This window comes from Symphodus melops (genome assembly GCF_947650265.1).
Source record: "Symphodus melops genome assembly, chromosome: 13".
NCBI classification, from domain to species: domain Eukaryota; kingdom Metazoa; phylum Chordata; class Actinopteri; order Labriformes; family Labridae; genus Symphodus; species Symphodus melops.
In genome coordinates, this window is record NC_136703.1 from 25,851,927 (window position 1) to 25,870,678 (window position 18,752).

At 46.3% G+C, this 18,752-nt stretch overlaps 3 protein-coding genes across 4 annotated transcripts in view; 1 reads left to right on the plus strand and 2 right to left on the minus strand.

Annotated features, from left to right (window-relative positions):
• Positions 1-1,449: 1,449 nt before the first annotated feature.
• tsr2 (TSR2 ribosome maturation factor) lies at positions 1,450-3,069 on the plus strand. The gene is made up of 5 exons (XM_079358653.1): positions 1,450-1,605; positions 2,182-2,272; positions 2,416-2,507; positions 2,589-2,750; positions 2,830-3,069. The coding sequence occupies exons 1-5, from the start codon at positions 1,528-1,530 to the stop codon at positions 2,932-2,934; spliced, it is 528 nt and encodes a 175-aa protein (XP_079214779.1). The 5' UTR covers positions 1,450-1,527; the 3' UTR covers positions 2,935-3,069.
• Positions 3,070-3,251: 182 nt separating this feature from the next.
• Positions 3,252-14,781, minus strand: srpk3 (SRSF protein kinase 3). Of its 2 annotated transcripts, none has more exons than XM_079358639.1 (17): positions 14,657-14,781; positions 13,830-13,926; positions 11,026-12,194; positions 10,783-10,891; positions 10,586-10,673; positions 10,391-10,478; positions 9,837-9,943; positions 8,940-9,105; positions 8,088-8,113; positions 7,405-7,497; positions 6,864-6,915; positions 6,599-6,778; positions 6,406-6,503; positions 6,184-6,291; positions 5,643-5,712; positions 4,651-4,743; positions 3,252-4,246 (listed from the first exon to the last, which is right to left on the minus strand). In XM_079358639.1, exons 1-17 carry the CDS (start codon positions 14,664-14,666, stop codon positions 4,062-4,064), a joined length of 2,739 nt encoding a protein of 912 aa, XP_079214765.1. In that variant the 5' UTR covers positions 14,667-14,781; the 3' UTR covers positions 3,252-4,061. The 2 variants fall into 2 exon arrangements, with proteins under 2 accessions (XP_079214765.1, XP_079214764.1); XM_079358638.1 differs by having other exon boundaries at positions 13,830-13,929; positions 14,657-14,778.
• Positions 14,782-17,686: 2,905 nt separating this feature from the next.
• The window catches only part of plxnb3 (plexin B3), a gene marked incomplete at its 3' end in the record, with an annotated part of 15,583 nt that continues 14,517 nt past the window's right edge, over positions 17,687-18,752 (minus strand). Inside the window, exon 11 of the mRNA XM_079360098.1 lies at positions 17,687-17,739. Coding sequence (XP_079216224.1) covers positions 17,687-17,739 — 53 coding nt within the window. The remainder of the gene's footprint in view (positions 17,740-18,752) is intronic.

The following is an 18,752-nucleotide window of genomic DNA, read 5'->3' on the forward strand; positions in this document are numbered from 1 at the left end:
GGAGGAACCAAATACAAAGTTTTGGTTTCACTTCAACTTCAAATATTTAACACACACACAAACAGAGGTGGGCACAATAGTTATACAAACATGTTAACTTCGATATAAATTCATACTATGTCACATATAATGCAAAATCCACATGCTCCTCTAACATGTGTCTCTAATCCATCTACAAACCCCTCAAATGATGAGAAAAGTCCATCCTCTCCGTCTTCTGCCTGCTCAAACAGGCCGTTTGGAGATGTTCCCTTCATGACATCACAAAGGGCAGAAGCCCCTCCCCCAGGTGGGTGACACTCCCACAGCTAGGTGTTTGTTCTGCCCTCTGAGTCTGCCTTCTCACCGTAATCAATAGAACATGGAGCCAGAAAGCAGCGAGTACACCCGAGCCCTTCCAGAGAGGGGGCGTGGTCAGACACAGCTCATTTACATATTTAAAGCTACAGACACAGAAACAGCCTGTTCTGAGCAGGGCTGAAATAGAGGGGTTTATAGACATGATCAGATACAGGATCAGAGTGGATTTAAAACAACGTAAGAATCAGACGTGTTCCCAGCTCTTCATCTTCATGGTTTAGGTGTTTTTTTTGTTTGTACCCCCTGCAGTTATCAAGAAGTGCAGAGAAATTCAATAAGAAGCAACATATTTTTTTTAGGTCTACTGAAATAAACTTTATTCTAAGGGTATTGAAGAAAACAATAAACTGAAGATTTAAATTCTGTTTGCTCAGATTTATTTTTTCTGTTTGCTTTTTATCACCTGAGTAAACTTAAAATACTCCAAAAAATAATACAAAAATCTGTAACACACAGAGATAACCCAAACACTGCTACAGAACCAGAGGAGACTACAGGCGGAACACATTGTTCACTCTCAACCAAAGACATTAATCTCAGTGTGCCACAGATTTTTGATTTGCGCACCTGAGAACGTACAGGCTGTGAATGGGGTAGCCTGTTGGCCATTTACCTCAAATTCTACAATTAAAACAGCTCTCAGTACTCAGCTGTAACTGTCGACAGCAAACTATAACTTTTATTCAGACTCTTCTAAATCACAGCTAAAGGCCATTAAAGCACGATTAAACTATTAAAGTCAAATCTGAGATCAGCTGCTGCCCCCTGCTGGAGACTCCAGACATCACCGTTAAAATTTACCACAATAAAAGAATACTACAGATTAAAATATTCTGTTACACATTACACATTGTAATCAAATTAAGCTGGAGTATTGAAATGTGAAAATATTCCTCTATTTATTTCACCATTTTAAGATTAATGTGACATACTCATTATTGGAATAATTATAAATAAATTGATAATTCTTTAAACGTTAATATTGTGATGAATTAAATGCAAACAATCCCAATACAAAATAAAGTTAGAATATTAGTGAACCAAAAGTTTTAAACAAACGTTTTTGATTTGTTTTGATTAAAGTAATACTTTTAATCAGGATCAGCTGCTTCTGTCTGATCGATCAACTCTTACCTCACTCGACTGCTTCAGTCTGTCAGATCCAACATGGCGACCTCCACAGCTTCACGTGAGCTTTTCTCGGAGGGAGTCCGAGCGGTTCTGCACAGCTGGCCCGTCCTCCAGGTAAACTTGAAAACTGACGCACACCTGACGCACAGCTGGGGGAAACGTGACGGGGAAAGAAAAACACGCGGAGCAGCTCACTGCTGTGCACACGGGACGATGCTAACAGGCTAAAGCTAACAGGCTTGTTGACATGTTCAGCATGTTTCTAAAAAGCTCCACGAGCAAAAAGCTGCTCAAACTAGGATCAATGTTGGAGATGCTTTTGAAACATGGAGAGAGGTTAGAACGCAGAAAGCTTTACAGACCCATGCAGAGCTGGCTAAACACTGAAGCTACAGTGTCCACCACATGCAGAGCTGGCTAAACACTGAAGCTACAGTGGTGGCCACATGCAGAGCTGGCTAAACACTGAAGCTACAGTGTCCACCACATGCAGAGCTGGCTAAACACTGAAGCTACAGTGTCCACCACATGGTGACCTGCGTGAGCATCCACTCTAGAGAGTAGCCGTTACCATGGTGACGTATTCAAAGAAGGTCGAGATGGGAGCTCACATGAAGTTTTTAAACTGTTAATAACATTGTGATTACTGTTGCCATGGAAACAGACCAGATTTCGTTGTGTTGCGTGCAGATCGCTGTGGATAACGGGTTTGGAGGCGTGTACGGGCAGCAGAAAGCTGATTGGATGGTAGACGTGGTACAACAGTATTTCCATGACAACGGTATGTAACCATGGTAACCTTCCTCAGTGTCCACTGTGTGATAATACGAGATTATAATAATAATTTGAATCTGGGGTGTGTGTGTGTGTGTGTGTGTGTGTGTGTGTGTGTGTGTGTGTGTGTGTGTGTGTGTGTGTGTTCAGCTGACCTGCAGCAGTGTGAGGTGGAGGACTTCATCACTCAGCTGATGGATCAGGAGTTTGACACCGTGGTGGATGACGGGAGTTTACCTGAGGTACACACTTTTTCAAAATGAACCGAGGCACTTGTACAGACGTGATGATGTCAGATGGTGACCCTGTCTGTACCTGTGCAGGTGACCCTCAGTCTGCAGCAGATGTTCAGTCAGTGGCAGCAGGGGGCGCTGCAGCAGCTCCAACACACCATCAATACTCTAACCCAGAAGAAGAGTCAGAGGGCGAAGGTCACAGCTCCGCCCCCGCAGTCTGATGAAGACAGTGATGAAGACGACACACAGGTGATGTTTGTGTATTTAAATAGATCGTATAGATTCAACATCCTGTTCATGTCAAACTGAACTGTGATTGGTTGTTCAGGGGATGGAGTGCGAGTCTTCCGGCCCGTCAGTCAGCAGGACAGAAGCTCCGCCCCCTCAGAAAGAAGAAGACGACGGCTGGACCGTGGTGCGCAAGAAGAAGTAAACAGGGGGAACTGACCTTGGACCTCAGCATTGGACTGTTTGACATCAACTCAAAGCAGTGTGTGTGTGTGTGTGTGTGCGTAAATCAAACCTGTCCCCAGTTTTTGAAATGTTTTTATATTAAACCTGAAAAAAATCAGCTGCTGTCAGTCTTCTCTCATTTCCTTATACAATTTAGAAGTGACATCATACTGTGACGACCTGCCACGTAAAGACACAGCACTATGACATCACGCTGGCTGTGCCCTCGGAGGTCAAAGGTCACGGACCTTCTCCCTCAGAGGTCAAAGGTCAGGATAAGATTCAGGAGGTCAGAGATCAAAATTCAGAAATTTTTATTTTGACGGAAGACAATTCACACTGACAAACACGTAGAAAAAAAAACTTTGTCTCTGGTGATGTCACGGCTGATGGCATTGATACAGGGAAGCAGGAAGGGGGGGGGGGGTCAGAGGTTATTTCAAGGCACTATTACATAAATACAGAAACAGGTGAGGAGGTCAGAGGTCATCCTAGGACCACGCCCCTTCGGAGAAAAATACTGTCATCAATATGATCATAAATACTCATCAGTAACTGAGAGGGAAGCTACAGTGTTTACGTCTAATCCAAACCTGACTTTACTCATCATCATCATCTTACCTTCATCATCATCATCACCACCATCGACATCATCACAGACGCTCAGGAGTCTTTGAAGTCTCTGATCAGTAATCAATAACTTTCATAAACGGCAAAAAAACCAAGATAAACGTTTGAGAAAGAAGCTGAACCGGTGACGAACGGCGAGCTCAGGCTGAATCCAAACCGCCGTGTAGGCGTCTGAACATTTGGAGGACCAGAACACGGCGACCTCGCAGCACGACATGAAGAAGAGGAGCGCCATTAATAAACATCTGAACATCAAACCTTTACTGTCATAATTCTCGCTCTTCATCCGTTTAACGGGATGACAGTGAACGCGTCTCAGTGGTCGTCATCAGACGTGAGGATTCAGCCCGAGGTCGTGTGTGTGTGTGTGTGTGTGTGTGTGTGTGTGTGTGTGTGTGTGTGTGTGTGTGTGTGTGTGTGTGTGTGTGTGTGTGTGTGTGTGTGTGTGTGTGTGTGTGTGTGTGTCGTCCCGGGTGTTTACGTGTGCAGCCACGCGTGCTGCAGACACTGCGCGGCCGTCGCTCGGCGGTCCGGCTGCAGCTCCAACATGGTCAACAGGAAGTCACTGAACTGAGCCGCCTGATCCAACGGCCACTCGTATTTCTCCAACAAGACTTCGAACAGACCCCACGGCTTCAGGCTGGAGATGTGCCGCAGCTCACCTGAGACAGAGAGAGAGAGACTTCCTGTCACATGACGTCGTCTGTCAGGTACAAACAGGTGAACTGATCTGGGCTAGGACTCTTCAGGGTTTTATTCATAAACAGGCACGAGGACGTGACATCATGGGGGGGAGAGAGGGTACACGAGAGCAGCCTGCATGTCTTTTTACTGGCAGACACGCCCCCTTTTCAGTGATTGGACGCTGAGCAGACGTGACGAGTGACTCAGAATGATGAGAAGCCGAACATCAGCCAGTTCAAGACGTTTCTGTTCTAAATGATTCACTCCATGAAGCGCATCAGGCCGTCTGAAGTAGTTTGCAGTTTGAGCCAGCAGAGGGCGCCCTCGCTTGTTGCACGCACTCATGACCCTGGTAAAACGTGTTTCTTAGATTATTTCTTACCTCTCCTGTTGAAATACTCTCTGGAGTACCTGCCAGACAGAGCGAAGGGCAGAGGAACCGGGCCGAGCAGCTCCATGATGTGAGCGATGTGATCTGAACAAACACAAACAAACACACTAAAGTACACACTGAAGTACACACTAAAGTACACACTGAAGTACACACTAAAGTACACACTAAAGTACACACTAAACTAAAGTACACACTAAACTAAAATACACACTGAAGTACACACTGAAGTACACACTAAACTAAAATACACACTGAAATACACACTAAAGTACACACTAAAGTACACACTGAAGTACACACTAAACTAAAGTACACACTAAAGTACACACTAAACTAAAGTACACACTGAAGTACACACTAAACTAAAGTACACACTGAAGTACACACTGAAGTACACACTGAAGTACACACTGAAGTACACACTAAACTAAAGTACACACTGAAGTACACACTGAAGTACACACTAAACTAAAGTACACACTAAAGTACACACTAAACTAAAGTACACACTGAAGTACACACTAAACTAAAGTACACACTGAAGTACACACTAAACTAAAGTACACACTAAAGTACACACTAAACTAAAGTACACACTAAAGTACACACTAAACTAAAGTACACACTGAAGTACACACTAAACTAAAGTACACACTGAAGTACACACTAAAGTACACACTAAACTAAAGTACACACTAAAGTACACACTAAACTAAAGTACACACTGAAGTACACACTAAACTAAAGTACACACTGAAGTACACACTAAAGTACACACTAAACTAAAGTACACACTAAACTAAAGTACACACTAAAGTACACACAGTAATTAAATCTTCCTGCAGTTTTGAGTTGAGACGCTCAGAGATGATAAAAACTTTTTCAACAACATTTGCGTTCGCTTACTACTCGATCGCCCCTCGCTGTGCTCTCTCTCTCTCTAACTCTCTGCTGAGTATAAACACAGACAGGTGTCTCACCTTCATCCCGGGTGTAATCTTCTCCTGAATGAGGTTCAAACAGGTAATCACCCGTCGCCAGCTCGAACGCCTGAAACAACATCAACAAGTCATTCCATCGACACAAACACGACACAACAATGACCCAGAACTAACACCAGATACGCGTGCGTGTGCGTGGCGTGTGCGTGGCGTGTGCGTGGCGTGCCAGCGGCGCTCCGGCTCTGTGCTCACTCGCCTGTCAACATCCACAGGCTGCGTGATCAGAGAACGCCACGGTGCAGCCCAACTCACCACAGCGTGATATAACACGACATGTATAAACACAACAAACAGTCAAGTGTTTTATTCTGAAAATACGCCAGGTGCTTTAACGTTGACTTCCTGTCTCGCTCGACCTGCTCCGTGGTCGCCAGTGGAAGCACGCACACTGACCGCTCTGCTGTCGTAATGGAGCTGAGACCGACCCAACACACATCTGGTGGAGTGTGTGTGTGTGTGTGTGTGCGTGTGCGTGTGCGTGTGTGTGTGTGTGTGTGTGTGTGTGTGTGTGTGTGTGTACCATGCAGGCAGTGCTCCAGATGTCAGCAGGAGTTCCGTACTCTGCTCCAATCAGAACCTCCACAGCTCGATACTGACGAGTCTGAATGTCCTCTGTGAAGTGTTTGTGCTGGACGGGAGAGAGAGGGGGGGGGCAGTGTTAACATCCGACCAATCAGGTGCATCCTCTTTGTCTGTGCAAAGGATGATGATGATGATGATGATGATGATGAAGGTGTCTCACCACCCAGCAGGCGTTTCCGAGGTCAGCAATCTTCACTTTGAGTCTGTGAGCGTTCAGAGGATCCAACGGACTGAGGACGAAGTCTGACGCACTGAAGACTGAGAGACACACACACACACTGATTAACCTGTGTGTGTGTGTGTGTGTGTGTGTGTGTGTGTGTGTGTGTGCGTGTGTGTGTGTGTGTTCTCACCGTCTTGTCCACTTGAGCATCCTGATTGGGTAGAAAGTGCTGACTCAGATGTTGCTGACATCACAGAGCTGGAGAAGCCTGATAGGCCGGATGCGGGGCTGGAGAACCGTCCGGGGGCGTGGCCATTACACCTGTCCTCCAGCCAGGAACAGGTAGACTCTGGGCTGCCTTTAGCGTTTGCTGCGGAGCAGAGACGTGTTGCCATGGTAACCAGAGAGCCACTTTAACAGGTTCCAGAAGCTGCACTACTCCGTGTCGTACTCACCGTTACTGTCGACGTCGTCAGGATGCAGCCCACCCTCGCCATCCTCCAACCTCTGCACACACACAATACAGACTTTTATTTTGAAAGAGCCACGCGGTGACTTCCTGGTTTATTCCTGCAGCTCTCATCGAGACACGGCCATATTTACAGTCAGAGAAAACATAACTATAACGTTTACATGTGTCAGACGTCTCCTTTAACGAAAACATCCAACCTCACCAGCCAATCAGAAAACAGAATGAAATCAGTAACCTTGGAAACCAGCGACTCAGAGTGAGGCGCTAACAGTCATTATCTCATGAAAGCATGTGACTAACAATCCGACCAATCAGAGCTGGTTAGCATCATTTAGCTTAACGCAGCTGACTGAGGAACATTTCACACACACACACACACACACACACACACACACACACACACACACACACACACACACACACACACACACACACACACACACACACACACACACACACACACACACACACACACACACACACACACACACACACACACACACACACACACACGGTCTACTCACCTGTATGTCGACCAGTCTCTCGTCCAGCAGCCTCTGCTGACGCTTCGCCTTCCTCTTTAACTTCTTCTTCTTGTTTTTAGACAGTCTACCCATCTACACACACACACACACACACACACACAAAGTGAAGTGTCTATTTTCTACAAACTCTCTCTCTCACACACATGCAGCTAAACTCAAACAGCGACCGGGTTACCATGGTAACCAATGAGTTACATCCGGCGTAAACCTCAGTGCTGTTTGTTTAGCCCCTTAAACTCTGTGACATCATCATTACATCATAGTAGGCGGGGCATCAAAGTGGGTGTGGCCAAACGAAACGAGTTTTTTGCCAATTTAGTTTGAGGGTGAAAAACACGACAGCATTTCAATCCGAGTTTGTGGTCGACTTCTCCAGCAAGTCTATCGGACGATCGGCGTCCTTCCATCAGAAAAAATAAACGAGTGTCTGTTCATCGTCCCCTCCCATTAATGGACCAGTGGCCATCGTCCCCTCCCATTAATGGACCAGTGGCGCCACCTTGTGGCCGGAGGTTTCACACAGCTGAATCTCCAGGCTCAGAGAAACACATGAACACTTCCTTTTGTCCAGGTGTGAACTGGACCTTTAGAACACCTGAAACTAGCTCTACTTTAGAAGCAGCCAATGAGATCACAGCAGGCAGCACACCTTGGACACTTACCTGTTGATCCCTGGGAGCCATGCTAACTAGAGAGAGAGACACCCAGAGAGAGACAGACAGGGAGAGAAAGAGACAGGAAGAAACATCAGAAACACAGGAAGTAAAGATGAAACACAGACAGGTAGAAAGGACAGGTGAACAGACGGACAGGTAGAAAGGACAGGTGAACAGACAGACAGACAGACAGGTAGAAAGGACAGGTGAACAGACAGACAGGTAGAAAGGACAGGTGGACAGACAGACAGGTAGAAAGGACAGGTGAACAGACGGACAGGTAGAAAGGACAGGTGAACAGACAGACAGGTAGAAAGGACAGGTGAACAGACGGACAGGTAGAAAGGACAGGTGAACAGACGGACAGGTAGAAAGGACAGGTGAACAGACGGACAGGTAGAAAGGACAGGTGAACAGACGGACAGGTAGAAAGGACAGGTGGACAGACAGACAGGTAGAAAGGACAGGTGAACAGACGGACAGGTAGAAAGGACAGGTGAACAGACAGACAGGTAGAAAGGACAGGTGGACAGACAGACAGGTAGAAAGGACAGGTGAACAGACGGACAGGTAGAAAGGACAGGTGAACAGACGGACAGGTAGAAAGGACAGGTGAACAGACGGACAGGTAGAAAGGACAGGTGAACAGACGGACAGGTAGAAAGGACAGGTGAACAGACAGACAGGTAGAAAGGACAGGTGAACAGACGGACAGGTAGAAAGGACAGGTGAACAGACAGACAGGTAAACAGGTTAGAACAGTATAAGAAGAGAGAGACAACAGCTAAGAGCAGACAGACAGGTGGGAGGCTTCGTCTCATCTCTATTTTCTGACCAATCACAGGACTCACTCCTCACCTGATGACCCAGAAGGGGGCGGGGCTCCAGCTCTCTGCCAGATGGTTGCTTCAGCTGCCAATCGTCTGATGTAGACCTCGTCAACATCCAATAAGATGTTCTCTGGTTTGATGTCAGTGTGGATGATCTTACACTTAGTGTGGAGGTAGTCCAGACCCTGCAAGACCTGCAACACACAGACGAGTCACTGACAAGTCAACAAGTCACTGACAAGTCAACAAGTCACTGACAAGTCAACACGTCACTGACAAGACAACACGTCACTGACAAGACAACAAGTCACTGACAAGTCAACAAGTCAACACGTCACTGACAAGTCAACAAGTCACTGACAAGTCAACACGTCACTGACAAGACAACACGTCACTGACAAGACAACACGTCACTGACAAGACAACACGTCACTGACAAGACAACAAGTCACTGACAAGTCAACACGTCACTGACAAGACAACAAGTCACTGACAAGTCAACACGTCACTGACAAGTCAACACGTCACTGACAAGACAACACGTCACTGACAAGACAACAAGTCACTGACAAGTCAACACGTCACTGACAAGTCAACACGTCACTGACAAGACAACACGTCACTGACAAGACAACAAGTCACTGACAAGTCAACACGTCACTGACAAGACAACAAGTCACTGACAAGTCAACACGTCACTGACAAGTCAACACGTCACTGACAAGACAACAAGTCACTGACAAGTCAACACGTCACTGACAAGTCAACACGTCACTGACAAGTCAACACGTCACTGACAAGACAACAAGTCACTGACAAGTCAACACGTCACTGACAAGACCACAAGTCACTGACAAGTCAACAAGTCAACAAGTCACTGACAAGACAACAAGTCAACAAGTCACTGACGAGTCAACAAGTGTACCTGTCTGATGATGCTCTTCACACAGACCAGAGGGAGTCCCATGTAGTTGGACTTGATGATCCACTTTAACAGCTGATGACCCAAAACCTCCAAAACCATACACACATCTGATTACAGTTAAGGACAGAGACAGACAGGCTGAGAGACAGACAGGCTGAGAGACAGAAAGACAGACAGGCTGAGAGACAGACAGACAGACAGACAGACAGACAGACAGACAGACAGGCTGAGAGACAGACAGACAGACAGACAGACAGACAGGCTGAGAGACAGGCTGAGAGACAGACAGACAGACAGACAGACAGACAGACAGACAGACAGACAGACAGACAGACAGACAGACAGACAGACAGACAGACAGACAGACAGGCTGAGAGACAGAAGGACAGACAGGCTGAGAGACAGACAGGCTGAGAGACAGAAGGACAGACAGGCTGAGAGACAGACAGGCTGAGAGACAGAAGGACAGACAGGCTGAGAGACAGAAGGACAGACAGGCTGAGAGACAGAAGGACAGAGGGACAAACAGAAGGACAGACAGTTGATCAGGATACGGACTCCATTGACTCCAGAGATCTTGAAGTCGTCGATCAGCTGGACGATGGTTTCTCTGAAGGGGTCAGACGGGTCACTGTCTCTCACCTGCAGACAGACAGACAGGTTACTTGGCAGCACGTGACCTTCAGGTGTTTTCACTAAGGTCATGTGACGGCACAGAACAGCAACATGGCCGTGTGCAGGAGACTCACACATCGCAGCAGTTTGATCTCGTCCAGAGCCGTCTCCGTGTAGTGAGGAGCGCTCTTCACCACCTTCAACGCCACGAAGCGCTTCCTCCTAAACAACAACGCAATCAGTGCTCACACACGAGCCAATCACAAACCTCCGTGTTTATGTGTGTGTGTGTGTGTGTGTGTGTGTGTGTGTGTGTGTGTGTGTGTCGTACTGAAGGTCCCAGCAGAGCCACACTGTAGAAAAATGTCCCCAGCCGAGTTTACGGACCACGTGGTACCTCCCATTGAACAGGTCGCCGATCTTCACGGGGTAATATCCACCTGAAACCAAACAGAGTTACCACGGTAACCGGTGAGCGTCAGCTGCAGGATTCTATCAGATATATTAGAAAACGACCTCCGAGATCAATATCTGCTGTTTCACAGTTCAATACATGAAAATGAGATCTCCTCACCTTTGCAGTAATCAGACGGGTCTTCCTGCTCTTCATCGTCAGAGCCCAGCAGCTGCACAGGGGGCGGGGTTAACTCGGGAGGGGGCGGGCTTAATGGCGGAGGGGGAGTGGTCAGTTGAGGTGTGGTCGATGACATCATGGGAAGGAGACCAATGGGAGGCGTGAGAGAGTCGAGGGAGTAAAGGAAGGAGGACGGGGAGGCGGGGGAGAAAGGGTGGGAGGAGCCACTGGAGGTGAAGGTCACGGAGGGCAACAGGAAGGGGGCAGAGTGGGAGGGGCTTAATGGAGGTGTGGGAGGAGCTTTTAAAGGATGTAGGGTCGATGGTAGTTCGGAGTGATTGTTGGTAATACTGAGTGGCAAGGCAGGGGGTGAAATGGAGAGATCTGATTGGCTGTCAGTTCGAGCGAGACTCTGAAAGGTTCTTTGAGGTAACGTGAAGGAGTTCGGCTCACAGAGACTCTGGGAGGGCGTCAGACATGCAGAGGGAGGTGATTGGCTGACCATGTGAGGAGTCACAGGGTCTCTTAGGGCGGCTCGAGGGGTATCTGCCAAATCCTTAGTGGAGGTCTTGATGTGTGGGGGATCCTGAGTGGGCTGGGTTGGGGTTCTGTGGACACTCTGGGGGGGCAGTGGGGGGGTTTGGATCGCTTTGGTGGACTCATGGACATTTTGTGTACATGCAGCTGAGCGTCCTGCTGACGGTTCTAGAGGACTCTTGGGGGGCTGATGGGCGGACTCTAGGTGACTCCGGGAAGGCCGATTGGTTGGTTTCGGAGGACTCTGGGGGGGCAGATGGGTGGACTCTGGAGGACTCTGGGGGGGCAGATGGGAGGGCTCGGGAGGACTCTGGGGGGGCAGATAGGTGGGCTCTGGAGGACTCTGGTGGGGCAGATGGGTGGGCTCTGGAGGACTCTGGTGGGGCAGATGGGTGGGCTCTGGAGGACTCTGGGGGGGCAGATAGGTGGGCTCTGGAGGACTCTGGTGGGGCAGATGGGTGGGCTCTGGAGGACTATGGGGGGGCAGATGGGTGGGCTCTGGAGGACTCTGGTGGGGCAGATGGGTGGACTCTGGAGGACTCTGGTGGGTGTTTGGCAGGTATCCGGGTAATACTGGTGGGGGGCTTCTGTTGTTGTTGTTTAGATTCTGAAGGTCACAGAGGTCATCGGGTCTGAAACAGAACAAAACAGGAAGTTACACCTGGACTAAAGACATCAGAACCAACTCAAGCAGTGATTGGTCAGCTGGGACTGGATCAGGAAGTGGGCGGGGCAACTGGAACACAACTTCTGCTTCTGCATTCGATCAGAGCTAACAGCGCTAACAGCAGCATTCAGACACTTTGTTGAGGCTGATTTAAAAATAAATAAATAAATCTTGGTAGAAATATTTAAATTTTAATAAATGAGGTCAAATCTAAGACGACATCAGGAGAGGACGAGTGAAGTCTCGCCTCCATATTTACACTAAATGTATTTAAAATCAATCAGGTCTGATAAGATCGTCAAGTCTTTATCGAGTCATAAATCTCGAGAGTTTGATGTTTCCGTCCCCTGCTGATGATGTCACTCTGACCTCACATACACACAGATCAGATTTCTGTGACCCACACACAGCTGCTCTCCATGAGTCACTGCTGAAGAGAGCCGCACTGAAATAGACTGTAGTGTGTGTGTGTGTGTGTGTGTGTGTGTGTGTGTGTGTGTGTGTGTGTGTGTGTGTGTATGTAGGGGGGAGGTGCTATTACTGAAGCAGATCTACAAATCTGGACACCACTTAGCATAGCTTAGCACAGAAACGGCTTGAATCCACCTTCACCTGGAGTTCTCCTCCGTCTGTAGCTCCCCCTGCTGGACTTACAGTGAAGGGGGGGGCGGGGGGGGGTGGGGGGGGGTCAGCCTCAGGTAGCAGGAAGAAGCATCTGAGTCTGACGTTAAAATGACCGTATGGCCTTTATATCAGGGCTGCGTGTGATTGGACGTATTCACAGTATGAGCAGAAGCCCATTCCTAACATGTATGTGAGATCCCAGAGGTCATGTGATATAAACATCATCAACCCGTCTCGCTCGCACCAGCGCTCAAACGCAGGTCAACAAGCGACCATCCCCACCAGTGAGCACGCCAACATTAAGTCGACACGTTTAACCTCCATCATCTGACAAACACGTCCACACTCGTGTTTCTCAACTGCTGGGTTGGGGCCCAAAAGTGGGTCGTGAATATGTGCATGGAGAAAATATAGTTGTGTGTTTTGTGTCTTTGTTCCGTCACGTCTCGTGCCTGCTGACGTCCAAACTGCACATTTTTTCATTGAACAAATCTGATTGGTTAAAAAATTTATCTAGAATTTGGATGTTGTGTGTTTTTTTTTTTTTAATGGTGTTAGTCCTGAGGGCAGATCATAGACTGTAAATATTAACGGACAAAGCCTGAGTGATGTCAGCCATCTGCTCCTGCAGGACGCCATGTTGGGAATGCCGTCTCACCCTAACTATCAGTCAACCCAACGTTGAACCGTTACATCTGACCCACCTGTCAATCAAATCAGCTACACGCCTCCATTTTGTTCAAGACCAAAGGCTGCTGCTCGGGTCAGACCAGTTAGCACCTCTCTCTCTCTCTCTCTCTCTCATTTCTGATAACTCAGGGAGAACGGAGTTTATATGACTCATTGAATCAGTAATAAGACAGCAGATCAACACACACACACACACACACACACACACACACACACACACACACACGACTGCCCTAGATTCATACACACACACTCAGAGGCTAAATTTAGGACCTGTGTGTCTCACCGGTTCTCATCTGTTCGGACTCTCCGGTTTTTCTTTCCTCTGCGACGGTGTTTCTTGCCTGCAGTGGCGGTGGCGTTTCCACTTCCTGCTCCGACGGCTGCTGAAGGGACGGCAGAGAGAAAACAAACATTAGTCACATTTTAATATGAGTAACATATACTTGTTTTTCCTTAAATGGGATTAAACACATTAACAGCTCCTTGAACTGCTTCATGACTCAAACAATCCAACACACCAAACTCCATTTATAAATGTGGCGTAAGCAAACGTATCACAAGCATTAAACTCTTCAAACACTTTTACTCCAACTTGTCTCTGAATATCTGTCATCACACACACAAACCCTGCACACACACACACACACACACACACACACACTCTTTAAAGATGTGACTTTAAAGTGGATTAAAAACAGGAGAGAGGGTCAGATGAGAAGGTTAAATTCACACATCGATTCTACAATTAAATAAACAGCAAAATATCAGAATGAAACCTCTGAAGGTTTAATTAAGAACAGAATCTGTAAATTCAGACATTTTATTTTAATGGAGTTTGGTTGAAATACACTGAAATATTTAATGTGCAAAAAAAATCACACCTGTGAAACTTATAACATGCAAAATACACGTGTGTGTGTGTGTGTGTGTGTGTGTGTGTGTCCAGCAGTCACCGCCTGGTACCGTTAGATAACGGCAGTTAGCTTAGCCTGTTAGCCTCTTCTCTTGACTTTAGTTTGTTTATTTCCGGTCTCTGATCCAGAGTTAAACCGCACAGATCGGCACTGACAGCTGAACCGGGACACAAACCCGTGCTAAGGGGTACGTTACCTATCAACATCCTGACTTCCGGTCCACGAACCGAGTCGGATCAGAGCGAACTATCCCGACTTGGTCTGACGGTTCTGTGACGGCTAGCTTTAGCCTCTGTTAGCCTCCAGACACCGGGGAAGATCCGGCTGTAGGCGGGTCGGATGGTCCAGAATCTATCCCGGGTCAGCGCGTGCGGTGTGGCGCACGTGAGCCAATGGCCTGCCTGTCAGTCAGACCCGTGAGAGACCAGCTGACGGTCTGTTATTCTATCAGCATCATCAGGTTCTGTCCGTGTGTCCCGGATCAGTACCGGGTTTGTCTCGGGTCGGTCCACTCGTTTGTTCACGGTATCTTCAGATACGGTCCCCCGTGTGTGCACGGTCTCAACAGCTGCTGTCAGTCTGACACCGGACACCGGGCTCTGCGCATGCGCATTGGGCAGCCATGCCGAGCCTGCATCCAAACTGGGACCAGTGCAGGATCTCTTACATTTAAACACGGGCGGAGTGACGTCATTAAACTTTAATACACATTATGTTTGAATCAACACGAGCAGCCAGAGAATAATGTTAAAATTATAACTTTATTTTTACAGAATACAAACTGCGTTTGGCTTCCAGCATCTCAACAATAAAACATTTACAATTCACACTGTGGTCACCACCATCTTCATCATCATCATCATCATCACCATCATCATCATCATCTTCACCTGCACAGGTATTTACAGGTACATTTACACGCTGTTATCAAACTGTACAGCTTCATTCTGATCCTGGATCAGTTTTTTTACAAACATTTTAAAGTTTCTATTCCCTTGTAGAAAAAACGTTTCAGTAACAAACAGAGCTCAACCAATCAGAGCACAGGATCTGATCCATCAGGTTAGAAAACTGTACAGAAATCAGGAGGTCAAAGGTCAAACTGTGACCTCCATTTACACAATTCATAAGTGGTGTGCAGAGTTTAAGCTCCGCCCCTTCTCTTTATTTGAAAAAAAAAAAAAAAAAATAGTATCATGAAGAAGCATCGTAAACATTCATCATCTTCATCGTCACACGCATGCAGAAGTCTAATCTGATCAAAGAACTACAACTACGGGTCAAACACAGGCTCAATAAACACGCAGGCAGAAACACTGACGACGGTCAAACAGCAAAAGTTCTCAGAAAGAAGAAGAAAAATACAGACGCTGCATCTGACAGCGGGGAAGATCATTTTACAAAAGAGTCATCAAAGTGTGTTTCCTGTTTCAGAATAACGGTCAGAGTTTCTCTTTTATTGCATGAACAGTTTAGTTTGAGTCCTTTTATTCTGAAAAATCAAACAACAGGAAGTATCCCGTCAGTTTCACATTGAAACTTAAAATCAAACTGTGACAGAGTGAGCTCTCTGCTGGAAGATGATGTGTCAGACTGTTGTCATGGAGACACAGCTGATAGTGTCCAACCTGTGAACTGAGTCCTCATGGTTCTCATCACATTAGCCTGTCTATGTTGACCCTGTACGCTGACTGTTAGTGGCGTCCTTCTAATAACCCGGTTACATCCCGTTTGGCTTTTCTGCTCTTCATTATTGCTTTACAACATCAGAACACCTGGAGTGTGTGTGTTCAGTGTGTGTGTTCAGGTTAGTCTGTGTGTTCAGTCTGTGTGTCCAGGTGAGTCTGTGTGTTCAGTCTGTGTGTCCAGGTGAGTCTGTGTGTTCAGTCTGTGTGTTCAGGCGAGTCTGTGTGTCCAGATGAGTCTGTGTGTCCAGGTGAGTCTGCGTGTTCAGTCTGTGTGTCCAGGTGAGTCTGTGTGTCCAGGTGAGTCTGTGTGTTTAGGTGTGGCTGTTTCGTGGTATCAAACAGTTTCAGATAGTTGGATTGAAGCCTGAAGGCCGAACAGCTGATTGAATCTGTGTTTGTTCGGTGACATCAAACCGTGAACGCCTCTGGAAGACGACAGCTGTCACCATGGTTACTAAAACTTTGTTTATACACAGATAAAAACACTACAAGCAGGCTGTTTGTAGCAAATAAAAAAATTAAAAACACAGGTGGCTAGTTTGAAAACAACTTGTAAAGTCTTCTCCTGTTTTTAAGTTTCAATGCTAATATGCTATGCTAACTGTTCAAGGTACACCATGCAACAACCAGCTAGTTTAAACACTTGTAGCATAACTGAAGGCAAGCTGTTTTGGTTAAAATGTTACACAGACAGAATGAGGTTAGCTGATACAGCTACTTTCAAGCAGCTAGCATACCTGTTAGTATGTTTTATGACGTATGTTAGGATCCGCTAGCTGTTTGAAGCGGTCAACAACCTAGCATAGCTGTGAGGCCAGCTTTTATTTTTGGGTTGCCCATTGTAAAGACGCTAAAGAAGTATTTAAAATGTGAATATTTTTCAAGGTTGTCATGGAAAAAGCAGTTAATACAAACTTCATCGAAGCCAGTAACTTCAGGGGTAGCATTAAGCTAGTTTTTCTGTGCTAATTTTAGATTACTCAGGCTGGTATTTCTACATCATGACTCTACATTTTTCTTGACCTTGACTCCAAAACAGTCAACATTCAATTAAATTAACTTCCCATGATGGACTGGGACACATAATCAGTAAGACTGCTGTCTAAACAGAAAAACAGCGCCACCTAGCTGCGAGAGAGAAAGGCACAGCTGAGATAAATAGGTATTAAATAGAACTTACAGTATGTACACAATAAGTTAGTAACACACACACACTCACACACACACACACACACACACAGATTGTTTTATCGTTAGCTCATTAGCTTGTTAGCTCTTTGTTCAATCACAATAAACTGACGTGTTTTATTTCATCTTCTGTGTTTTAGCTTTTTCAAAGTAACTCGTCTTCCATTAATCTTCTTGATTATCTTTGTTCATTAAGCTAGTTAGCATGTTAGCTCATCTCTAGCCTTACGACCTGTACAGGCAGCAGACGCAGTGTTGGTCTGAGACCAACATGGAGGAAGCTAGCGTAGCTTGTTAGCTAGAGTGCCCTCTAGTCTAGTAATTACATGGGACCAGTCCAGGTCCTGGTTTTAGTCCAGGTCCTTTGGGTACGTTTCCTTGATGATGGGAGTGTTAGATTTAGCTATGGTTAAGCATAAAAGTAAAACAGTTTAAAATATTTCCCTGATTCTGTTTCGGGGTGTGATTCGCTCTTCACATCCAGCAGGTCAGCAGGAAAAGAATCAATCGTCGATACGTGTGATCAATTACAAATTATTACATTGTGCTTTCAGGCTGCACTCAGACAGCAGGGAACTCTGGGAAATGTAGTGAAAGGCAGCAGGTGGTGAAGACGTTCCCTGATTGCTTCGATTGTCGTTTTCCACCACAGACCGGGTCAAGGTGTGATCCAGGTGTGGTCATTGTTTAGACTGACTGCTGTACCAGAGTGAATCTCCTGAGTCTGACTATAAAAACCTCTCTGTCTCTCTCTCTCACACACACACACACACACACACACAATCAGCAGGAAGACTGTCTTCATCCGTCTCTTCCTCACTCTTGGAGGTCAGCAGCAACATTAAAGGTCCGTGACCTTGTTCTCCACCAGGGCGGCGACTTGCTGCAGACGATACGCCCAACTGCATCTTCTGACCCGAGCTGTCCTCCTCCAGAGACATGATGATCTGTGAGACAGGTGCAGACAGAATCTGGTCTAAATAAATCTGTATATATGTATATATTTATACTGCTTAATCTTCTCAGGATTATTAATGTATGTCATGGAATAAATACTGGATTCTAATTGCTGCTTAACAATCCATGAAACAATATTTTGAACAATTATTTTAAAGTGAAACTTAAAAGACTTAAAGTTAAATTTAACTGGAGATGTGTGTGTGTGTGTGTGTGTGTGTTACCTGGTCATAATATTTATTGATGTATTTGTAGAGTTCATGTAGAGCCACAAGACTGTTCATCTCTGAGGCGAAGCTCTGCAGACCGACAGACAGACGGAAACATTTAACGATGTTACATCAGCAGTAAAATTACATTTTCATTTTGCAGTATTTGGATGAATATATTTCGCATCACGCCGTTGTTGTACTGACCCCCGGACAGTTCAGTCAGAGTCGAGTTCATCTCCTGATAACA